Source organism: Corythoichthys intestinalis, chromosome 14, assembly GCF_030265065.1.
Source record: "Corythoichthys intestinalis isolate RoL2023-P3 chromosome 14, ASM3026506v1, whole genome shotgun sequence".
NCBI classification, from domain to species: Eukaryota; Metazoa; Chordata; class Actinopteri; order Syngnathiformes; family Syngnathidae; genus Corythoichthys; species Corythoichthys intestinalis.
The window spans coordinates 13,880,851-13,892,461 of NC_080408.1; the positions used below are offsets into that span (position 1 = coordinate 13,880,851).

At 41.7% G+C, this 11,611-nt stretch overlaps 1 protein-coding gene across 3 annotated transcripts in view; it reads right to left on the reverse strand.

The window, feature by feature from the left end:
* The window catches only part of LOC130929474 (caytaxin-like), a 28,918-nt gene extending 17,668 nt beyond the window's left edge, over positions 1 to 11,250 (reverse strand). For 2 of the 3 annotated variants that reach the window (XM_057856622.1, XM_057856624.1), the window contains exons 1-4: positions 10,888 to 11,250; positions 4,892 to 4,993; positions 4,744 to 4,796; positions 4,468 to 4,677 (exon numbers count right to left, since the gene is read on the reverse strand). In XM_057856622.1, the coding sequence (XP_057712605.1) occupies positions 4,468 to 4,677; positions 4,744 to 4,796; positions 4,892 to 4,968 (340 nt within the window). In that variant the 5' untranslated portion in view covers positions 4,969 to 4,993; positions 10,888 to 11,250. The remainder of the gene's footprint in view (positions 1 to 4,467; positions 4,678 to 4,743; positions 4,797 to 4,891; positions 4,994 to 10,887) is intronic. The other variant, XM_057856625.1, reaches the window with a different exon arrangement.
* Between the last annotated feature and the right edge of the window lie 361 nt (positions 11,251 to 11,611).

The window sequence follows — 11,611 nt, forward strand, 5'->3', positions numbered from 1 at the left end:
TTGTAGCCTACCACCAGTCTTTGACATTGGTATGCAGAAAGTTTGCCCCACAGCTCAACGCAGAATACTTTCAGCTGTGAGATGTGTAAGGGATTTGTTACATGTATAGCCCTTTTCAAGTCACCCCACAGCATCTCAATGGGATTAAGATCAGGGTTTTGACTCGACCATTACAGGACTCTCCATTTCTTCCTTTTCAGCCAGTCCTTGGTGGATTTACTGTTATATTTCTGGTCATTGTCATGTTGCAGGGTCCAGTTTTGCTCCAGCTTTATTTTTTTTCCACAGATGATCTCATATGTTCCCCAAGCACCCTCTTCTGATACATGATAGAATTCATGGTGGATTCTATGACGGTGAGCTGGCCAGGTCCTGCTGTAGCAAAGCATCCCCAAACCATGACACTTCCATCTCCATACTTCACAGTTGGTATGGGGTTCTTTTCCTGGAATGCTATATTGGGTTTATGCCAAACATATTCTCTGTTCTGGTGTCCAAATAATTAAATTTTAGATTCATCTGTCCAAAGAACATTATTCCAGAAGTCCTGGTCTTTGTCTACATTCACTCTGGCAAACTTCAGTCTGACCTTCCACCTTGCACACCTCCCATGAAGATTAATAAACTTGTGAAGTCTCTTTCTGATTGTAGAGGTATGCACTTTCACATCAACAGTTGCAAGAGCCTGCTGTAGGTCCTGTGATGCCATTTTTTGGAGACTTCTTTTAGCATCTTGCGGTCTGCTCTCAGGGTGAACTTGCATGGACGGCCAGACCTGGGCATGTTGGCAATTATGTTGAATATCCTTCACTTGTAGACTATTTTCCAGTGGAATGGCTGATTTTATATTCTTCTGAGATCTTTTGAAATCCCTTATCAAACTCATAAGCGTCTACAATCTTCTTTCTGAAGGCTTCAGACAGCTCCTTTGATCTAGCCATGGTGTTTTCTCTCACTTCAACAGTTAGAGGCACACCAAACTAAATGTGAGGTATAAATAAGCGAAGCCTCCTTCAAAAAACTGGGTAATGATGTTCAAATCATGTGCATCTGATGCGATACACCTGTGTGTTATTTTAGCCATTTTAAAAGATTGAATGTGGGGGCGTTCTAATTAATTCCTCAACAGAAATTGCTTTTATTTTACAATTACATTTTATAGAAAGTTCTATTACTTGAATCTGTCAGTGACTGTAGGTTTGTGAGGCACATTTGACGGTAACAACAAACATTGATCATTATCGTCATCTTTTACAAATGCGCTTTTGATAAAAAGAAGGTTTTAATCATTGTTGTCTAGGAATGGGAACCTCTTGGTACCTCAAGATACGATACAATTTGCGATACAAAGCTCACGATAACGATCTGACGATACGGCGATACAACGATTATCGTTACATTGGTCAGGAAATCATTCTAGGATATACAGCAAGCAAGTAATAAACAGAAAAACACAATTTTCATCCTTGGGCTGTGTGTTTATCATTAGCAGACGTCCAATCCATTTGAACTGGGAGGGTGGCAGCGAATGAACGAATGTTCATTCGCTGCCACCCTCCCACTTCAAATGGATTAAACGTCTATGGCCGTCAGTGGCAGCCAATGCCAGGCAATGAGGTAATTTTGGGCCATTTAAGGTCATTTACCTGTTGATTTTCAGTTACTTCCTATTGATTTGGGGGTATTTTATGGGTCACTTCCTTTTTATTTTGAGTTACAGAACAGGACGTGACCTGGGAATCACCCAAATGAATAGGCAGTGACTCAAACTCAACAGGAAATGACCTGTAAATGCCCTAAAATGAACAGCAAATGACCTGTAAATGCCCCAAAAATCGGACTGAATGACTGAATGCTCTGGTTTTGAATGAACGAACGTTCCCAGTCTAAATGGATTGGGCGCTGAGCACTGTCAATGGCAGCCTTAGAGTTAATTGAGACACTATTATAGTGGAAGATTTTGGTAGCAACTTGATGCTTTTTTTTTTTTTTTTGTAAAAAAAACATTGACACCTTTTTAAAACAATATCTTGATTCTTGACAGGAACATATCGATAACGTTTTGGGATACAAAGTATCACGATGTATCAACCTTTTCGATATTTTGTCACACCCCTATTGTTGTTTTTGTCACCGTTGACGATAACAAAAAATATTTTGTCGACGAACAATTTTTTCGCGACCATGAGATAAAAACATGGCTTGGGAGACTGAAGCATAACAAGACAAATGCCAGCATTCGTCTGACGAGACGACAACGAGATGAATATGTGACATAATTTCTGTCATATTTTCACATTGCATGCCGTTTTCATATTGTTCGAGTACGTGGGTTGTGTCACTCATGTGAGAGGTGTTGCCTCCTATCCAGGGGGTGAAAGTGGGCCAGAACGGTCAGGAACGCAGTTCCGGTATAAGATTCAGGGCCAGAACGGAGTTCCGGTATAAGATTCAGGGCCGGAATGCTGTTCCAGTATAAGATTCAGGGCTGGAATGCTGTTCCGGTACACAGTGCTTTGATTCTGAAAATATGACAGCAACTGTCAAAACGCTATGTTAAAAAAAAAAATGCTAAGCTGCCACACATGCATTTCAGTTCAAAGAAGAAAACAATCAACCAACATCAGATTTACATACATAAGTGTTAACAACAAACATAATAAAGTGCTTGTGTAGCGTAATCGTTTTCCACCAATATTTATTATTGATTTTATTCCACGGACGGCATGGAGGTTTCCCCAGCTGCTGCAGTTATCTGAGTCTGATGATGATGAGTCACGTAAATGTGCGAATGCACGGAGCAAAGCAAAACCTGGACTCATTTATCCGTTCAATTGGCTGACATACTGACATGTGATCAGCAGAGATGGTTAGCTCTAATTGGTTCAAATGTGCATGTTTTCTGGAACAGCAAAAAAAAAGTTTGTTGAATTGATGCGACAAAAAAAGGGCAATGCAACATAAAATGGATCAAATCTTTAAGAGCAACGAAAGAGTTGAGGAGGCTTATTTATCATATTTTGTTTTATTTGCTCTGATGGGGAGGTTCAGAACATCTTAGCTGTCAATGTGCACTTTGGACTTATATTTGTTCATTTATGTTAGGCTACTTATTCATTTCCTTATGATTTAAAAAGGTCAATGTTTGCGCGATCTTCAAAATACATTCCATTTCACTCTCCATAATATAAGTCATTTGTACTTATTTTTCTGAATGTATGTTACTTATATCTTTAGTATTTAAAAAAAAAAAAAAAAAAAAAGTAAATGCTTACATTAACTTCAATTTTAGTATGTTCTTAAGTAGTTAAAATTAAGATTTGGCATTTAGTATGTGAGGAAATGAGGGAAAATAAAAATTAAGAGATGGAGATAGGGGTTATTGCTGTTTTTGTTAAGTTTTATTTTGCAAATCATTGAAAAAATACAATTTTGAATGAAAAATAAATAAATAAAATTTCTGGCTCCATGGTGACCTTCAAACCCTAACCCGGGAGTTCCGGCAAGAAGTTCTAGCCACTTTCACCCCTGCTCCTATCCCACCCACAATCCTCACCGGTGCTAAGATGTCCTTCAAGCATGGTAAAATTTGTTGGTTTTTTTAAATCGTCGTGTGCGTCACAAACTAAATGTAACTCGTTGCGTTAGCCTAGCATTCACATTAGCTTTAACATTTAGCGGGGTGAGTGTCTTCTTAACCTATCGGACAACTTTATTTTACATACAGTTCATGGCGTCCAGTTGGGTAAAATTAATTGAAAATAATGTACGTTTTTTTCCTGCCGAGTGTTTATCATCATCACGAAGTTGCCGTTGTCCTTGTAGATGCTTCAATATGTGCTCGTCTGTCAATGTTAATTCGAAATAGACGATAACATTTTGAGCTACACGACAACGGAACACATTTTGAAATGACTAAAATATGAGTAAAACTAATAAGTATTTTCATCCAAAAGACTAAGACGAAAATTATAAGGGCTGCCAAAAACAACTCTGGTTTTAACTAAAATGTTTACGTGTTTTCAGCAACATACAAATTGTCAAAAATATCAAAATCGCTTTGTATTTTTTCATTGATTTAGTTCACATTTAACTGATTGTGTTAAGTGTGTATATAATATATTGTCATGTCTTTAAATCTTTCATTCACGAATTATGTTTTTTCTTAGGGTTACGGTTTAGGGTTAGGCGTCTTTTACCGTCAAAAGGTGCTTTCAATATCAGTGAATCCTCTTTTGCTAACTACTACCACATATACCCAAACTTTTGAACCGTAGTGTATCATATGGGATTTTTCATTATGTACAATCCGGTTCAAAAGTTTGGGGTCAAAGCGACCCCAGACTTTTGAACGTGTACTCTCCCTGGGTTAGCCCTGAATTCTTTTTCAAGTTATTCATAACTTTTTAATAGATGTCCACTGTAGTGACTGTTGTCCCTGAAAGGGTTAATTCAGACTTCCCTTACCTTCCCACTCCAGCTCATTGCCATTATTGGCAAAGTCCAGCGAGTCGGTATCGTCGGGCGTCTCCATATCGTCCACGTTGATGTCCAGGTCATCTGAGAGCAGCGAGCCCTCGCTGTGATCCAGTGACAAGTTCATCTCGGGGGCAGTCAGCGTCCGGCGTTTGGACTGGTCCTTGCCCGATCCACCCACGTTCAGACTACAGGGGGGGTCTTAGCCGAGAAGTCAGTAAGGTAAACATGACGTGAAATAAAATTTAAAAATAACTGTTCACATACTGGTTCTGTTGTCTGTGAGGCCGCATGTGGAATCTCCATCTTCTGGTAGAGGCCTGTGGAACACGGAGGACATAGCATTAGGAACACGTGCCCTAAGAAAAATAGCGTGAAGCAATCACATCAGCATCACAGTATAAATGCACCCTACCTGGGAAAGTCCTCATCCTGCCATTCGTCCTTCACCTCCATGCTGTCCATACGTAAAGTTGCCTCAGCTGTCCCCATGGCAGAATGTTCGGGAATCAGCTCGCTGCATTTGAAAATGACACACAATCGTCAACAATTAAGATTGTTGTCCATTAGGTTGATGTTGAATTCTCATGATTGTAATTGCAAAGCCATTGAACGTGCAAGGAGTCTAGTCATTTCAAACCAAACTTGGGTCTTGTATTTGTCCACTAAAATGCTTCACAGTTGGTATGGAGTTCTTCGGATGCAATTCAGTTTGCAATTTCTTTCTCCTCCAATCACGAGAACCTGTGTTTCTACCGAAAAGTTCTATTTTGGTTTCATCTGACCATAACACATTCTCCCAGTCCTCTTCTGGATCATCCAAATGCTCTCTAGCGAACGGCAGACGGACCTGGACGTGTACTGGCTTCAGCAGGGGGACACATCTGGCAGTGCAGGATTTGAGTCCCTGGCGGTGCATTGTGTTACTGATAGTAGCCTTTGTTACTGTGGTCCCAGCTCTCTGTAGGTCATGCACTAGGTCTCCCCCGTGTGGTTCTGGGATTTTTGCTCACCGTTCTTGTTATCATTTTGACGCCACGGGGTAAGATCTTGCATGGAGCCCCAGATCAAGGGAGATTATCAGTGGTCTTGTATGTCTTCCATTTTCTAATAATTGCTCCCACAGTTGATTTCTTTACACCAAGCGTTTTACCGATTGCAGATTCAGTCTTCCAAGCCTGGTGCAGGTCTACAATTTTGTCTCTGGTGTCCTTCGTCTTTTATATGACAGCACTTGTGATATTGTCTATACTGGTCACAATAGGATGATCCATGCTCTTAGTTGACATCACGTGTGTCAATAGCGTGCATACAATGAAAGGGGGAGGGATGTTCTACTCTGCATCGTACAGTCCTTTTGTTATATGGTTTAGCATTGATGTACACACACACACGCACGCACCCCGACACACACGAAGAGGCTAAAACCCCTTCAGGCTACAACATGCTGCTTGTGTTGTTGTGATCAGATTCAAAATGGCTGCAGCAAATTGGAATTTTAAAGTAACGAGTGCGAGAGGGGGAAAAAAAATTGTCATGATTGACATCTCTTAATTAACATGGCCTGCAGAGGTATGCTGAAAAACCATCAATAAACCTATACTGGGTGAAACCTTTTAAGCGACTCAAAGCAAAAACACATCCATCCAATCATTCAATAAACAGCCATTAAAGTAGAGAAAAATAAATAACAATCTGCAGCACAAGGCAAAATTATTGACAATTTATGCTATTTTTAGTTTAAATTTGTGGAAGAGTTTAGCAAACTAAGTATGTGAGCAGCATTGATCTCTTGAATTTGTCTTGATGTTTAGAAATCTGTGTTATCACGAGATCGGAAATCGCGCCATTTTCCGGACGATTGGAATTGGGTGAAAAGGATCGTGCAAGAGAGAGGCTGTTCTCAGCAGCGTGACTGGATTTGAGTGGACTCACTCAATTAAGCATCTAATAAAGACAGGAATTTTTCTACGTTATTCTTGTTTTAAAATAATTCACATTATGCAGGCGGAACAGTAGGACAGTAAGATGTTTGGAACTTTTGTTTAAAAATCAACGTTTTTTTCCGGTATCTGATCGGGACTCGGAAGATTCTCAAAATCAGGTGACTCGGACTCCCTTGCAAAAATAAAACCTGAAAAATTGTGCAGGTTGAGGTAAAAAATGACACCGAACATCTTGTATTCCAAGTAAAACAAAGTCAAAATGAACAAATATAGATATAAACAAAATCAGGCTCTTGACAGTATTGTAGAAAGAAACCATATACATAATGTTGACATAGTGTGGCGTGTGGATGTCAATTTCTGGGTTGGACAGTGTCCTCACAGGTGATTTGTCAATAATAAATCTGTTGCTGTTTGGTTGTAGTACCAGGCCACATAATAGGACAAAAATAGAACCATTTTCTATTTTCTTATATCGCGTTGCCGATCCGAGTGTGCCCGTTAGGGTTGCCAACAGTCCCGGATTGCGCGGGACATCTGTCCTGTTAAGCTGCTTGATACAGAGAATAGAAATCTTAGTGTCCGATTGGTCTGAACAGTTTTAATGTATCACATGGGAGTATGACATATTCCCATTGTGATCCTTCAACATACCTCTTTTATTAGTAGAAAGCAGCAAACAGGAAGGAGTTATGGGGGGACAGAAGAAAAGGAGGAGAGACAGAAGAAGTACAAACAACAAGAAATACATTGAATGCCTACAGTAACTATGAATATGTTGGTGCTTTCGTTAGCCAGTTGTATTTCCAGTTGACACGATGTGGTGGGCCTGATGACCAAGGAAAAAAAGAAAGGGGGTGTCAGAAAGACAAGTGATTGGGAGGGGTGGACTGTGAGTGACTTGAGAGTCTGAGAATGCTGGCATCCTATTCTATGCTATCTGATCGCTAATCCTGACACCGAGTTTTACTACTTGAGTGTTTCTAATTACACCTAGACATGCGTGAGTCCCATCAACAGTAATAGTCCTGCAGACGATTGGAAATGCCGGCAGGAGCGGCCTCAGGGCCGCGGCCCTTCCCCGGCCAGTCGGGGATGGGCAAGCCAGCGCGGCCCATCTCTCCTCCCACAGCCCAGCAAGGGGGCCACCGTCATCCACCTGAGATCCAGTGTGGTCCCCCAGGCCATCCGCGCCTCTATCAACCAGCCTTCAGGGATGGGGTGAGGGGACGTGCCACCAATTTAGGAAGTTCTGATTGGTACCACCGGCGAACTTCCTAAATCTCGGGTTGTCCCACACAATATGGGACTGTTGCCAAGCACAGTGCATCAGTGCAAAATTTCACGTACAATAACGTCGCATGTCACTTCGCTGCAAGAGGGTCGGCAATTTCCGCCTCGTTCCATAGAAAATGTATTGAACTAGAGCGACACGGCCTCCCGTGTGTTTATCCCCTTTTACACCAATGATCCATGTGTAATAATGTTTGCTGATATTCTCCAGGACTATAGGGGGCAGTAACAAGTGATGGACAACACTAAACTATAATAAAAGTAGATATCAGTTCCAGTAGCAACGCTTGTTAATCCGCAGTTTCACTGGATCTCGCAGAAGGACGTCCAATCAATATGAACTGGAAGGAATGGACATGTATGTTTCAGTACCACTGACGGGTAGAGACGTCTAATCAGTTTTCATTGGAAGAGGCATGATTGCAGGCAGTGTGTAAATAATCTTAGATGTTTACAATGACTACACTCAAATGTACAGTGGGGCAAATAAGTATTTAGTCAACAACTAATTGTGCAAGTTCTCCCACTTGAAAATATTAGAGAGGCCTGTAATTGTCAACATGGGTAAACCTCAACCATGAGAGATGGAATGTGGAGAAAAAAACAGAAAATCACATTGTTTGATTTTTAAAGAATTTATTTGCAAATTTTATTTATTTATTTATCTTCCATTCAGGCATGACAAATCCAAACATACAGCATTTATATGTGTTAACAATTAACTGAACCAGAAAAAAAAAAGGACTGACGGGAGAAGCCGAAGCTTATTGAAACCCGTCCCCTGTATACCATATAGGACGCAGAAAATATCGAATATCAATATTTGACATTCAGATTTCGTAGTGATTACAAGTTGTTTTTTTTTTTTTTTAAATAATAACCATCCCCTCTGATTGGTTATTTTCCCAATAGTCCATTGTCGATCGTGGCAATGTGCTCGCTATGATGATTAGATCCAGTAGATTAGTTCATAATTCAGTAATTAGTTTATTCCGTTGATTCGATCCAGAGGATAGGGGATAGCTGAGGACCGATGGTAGGCCGTGTCCGCCACCCTCCTTTTGTCGACTTAATCCTCGTCGCAGTTTTCATTCCTTGCTGACTCCCGACGAACATTCATCTCAAGGTTGGGCAGCTTTGTAGTAGGTTGCACCGCCATTCCGGTTGTGGACTTATGGCCTGGGGGACTGGCGTCGCTAGGTCCTTCAGTAAGGACCGTCCCAGCGATCACTGTCCCACCTGGCACAATCAGAAGAGTAGCTGCCAGCAGCGCACCAAAAGGAAACATCCTCCATATCGTTCCACTTCGAGTGTGGGTAGACACAGCGGCCGACATCTACCCCAGCTATCCTCCACAATATCCAGACTTTAAGGTGTTTTCTGGGCAGGCGCGTTGTCCAGGTTCTGACCGCATTGTAAAGATCTTGGGCAGGACAGTGGCCAATCGACCACTTCCATGTCGTTACAGAATTTGAAGAATTTGAAGTCACTTGTCTGTGTATTTACAGCCAACAGATGATATGTCCTTGTGAGTTCTCTTTGCATTGCAAATCATGGTAGAAAAGAAGTATTTGGTCAATACCAAAAGTTCATCTCAATACTTTGTTGGCAATAACGGAGGCCAAACGTTTTTCTGTAACTCTTCACAAGCTTTTCACACACTTGCTGTTATTTTGGCCCATTCGTCCATGCAGATCTCTTCTAGAGCACTGATGTTTTGGGGCTGTCATTGGGCAACACGAACTTTCAACTCCATCCACAGATTTTCTATGGGATTGAGATCTTGAGACTGGCTAGGCCACTCCAGGACCTTGAAATGCTTCTTACGAAACCACTCCTTTGTTGCCCTGGCTGTGTGTTTGGGATCATTGTCATGCTGAAAGACCCAGCCACGTCTCATCTTCAATGCCCTTGCTGATGGAAGGAGATTTTCCACTCAAAATCTCTCGATACATGGCCCCATTCATTCTTTCCTTTGCACAGATCAGTCGTTCTGGTCCCTTTGCAGAAAAACAGACCCAAAGCATGATGTTTCCACCCCTATGCTTCACAGTTGGTATGGTGTTCTTGGGATGCAATTCAGTATTCTTTCTCCTCCAAACACGAGAACCTGTGTTTCTACCCAAACGTTCTATTTTGGTTTCATCTGACCATAACACATTTTCCCAGTCATCTTCCGGATCATCCAAATGCTCTCTAGCAAACCGCAGACGGGCCTGGACGTGCACTGGCTTCAGCAGGGGGACACGTCTGGCAGTGCAGGATTTGAGTCCCTGGCGGTGCATTGTGTTACTGATAGTAGCATTTGTTACTGTGGTCCCAACTCTCTGTAGGTCATTCATTAGGTCCCCCCGTGTGGTTCTGGGATTTTTGCTCACCGTTCTTGTTGTTATTAATTTGACGCCACGGGTGAGATCTTGCATGGAGCCCCAGATCGAGGGAGATTATCAGTGGTCTTGTATGTCTTCCATTTTCTAATAATTGTTCCCACAGTTGATTTCTTTACACCAAGCGTTTTACCTATAGCAGATTCAGTCTTCCTAGTCTGGTGCAGGTCTACAATTTTGTCTCTGGTGTCCTTCGACAGCTCTTTGGTCTTGGCCATAGTAGAATTTGGAGTGTGACTGACCGAGGTTGTGGACAGGCGTCTTTCAAACCGATAAGGAGTTAAAACAGGTGCCATTAATACAGGTAACGAGTGGAGCCTCGTTAGACCTCGTTAGAAGAAGTGAGACCTCTTTGACAGCCAGAAATCTTGCTTTTTTGTGGGTGACCAAATACGTATTTTCCACTCTAATTTGGAAATGAATTCTTTAAAAATCAAACAATGTGATTTTCTGTTTTTTTTCCGCATTCTGTCTCTCATGGTTGAGGTTTACCCATGTTGACAATTACCTACCTCTCTAATCTTTTAAAGTAGGAGAACTTGCACAGTTGGTGGTTGACTAAATACTTATTTGCCCCACTGTATTTGATGTTGACAAAGACATGTTAACTTCACTGATAACTTCATTGTCTTTGATGTTTACGAAAATAAGACCATGGTGTACCCTGCTTCTCACCTGAGATCATCCATGATAGATTTCATGTTTGATGAGATAATTGCAGTCAAGAAAACACATACAAGCTCTTTAAGCACAAACTGATAGGCGGCCTGCATGCGGGTACTCACATAAAACCGAGCGTCTGTGTGATGCAATGGCGATGATGCTCCTTCAAAGGCGTTCGAGCGTCCCCCGTCTGCTGCGGGAGAGCCTCTGCTAGCGGCAGTCCTTTCAAGAGCGGGAATGCCGCGGCATCAAAACCATCATAGATGACATTCTCGCTTTTGATGCCATGTAATCAACAACATCCCAAAAATATAATCCTCCTGTCCTTTTTTACCTCTGCGGACTGTTCCCTCAGCTAAAGCCGCGCCCCCTTTAATCCTGCTGTGATGATGTCATCCATATGCTGCTTATGTAATCAAACAAGCATCCTCTTTAGAATGCGGTGCCTCCAGGATAGCACGTTTTTTTCTTCATCACGTTCGGTATTTGTCAACCAGTGTGTTTATTTTTAAAATGCACTCACGCACTGGCCAGCACGGTGGTTACTACTAGGCTGTTTCCAAGCAACCACATCCTCCTCCTCCTCCATGGCTTTTAAACCCTCTCGCTCTTCCTGCTACCTCATGTAAACATTCCTCCTCTCATCACAATGCACTAAGCTCTTAGGGCAATGAGAGTGTGGCCTTTGTTTGCTCGCACAAAGTGCTGTTCTCAAGGCTCGCGATGCCCCAACAATGAGGTTGCTTCTGCCTAAAATAAATAAATAAATAAATAAAATAAAATTAATAAAAAATTACAGATAAGAACAAATGGGGAGATGGCATAGACAAATGTAATGCTGCAAAA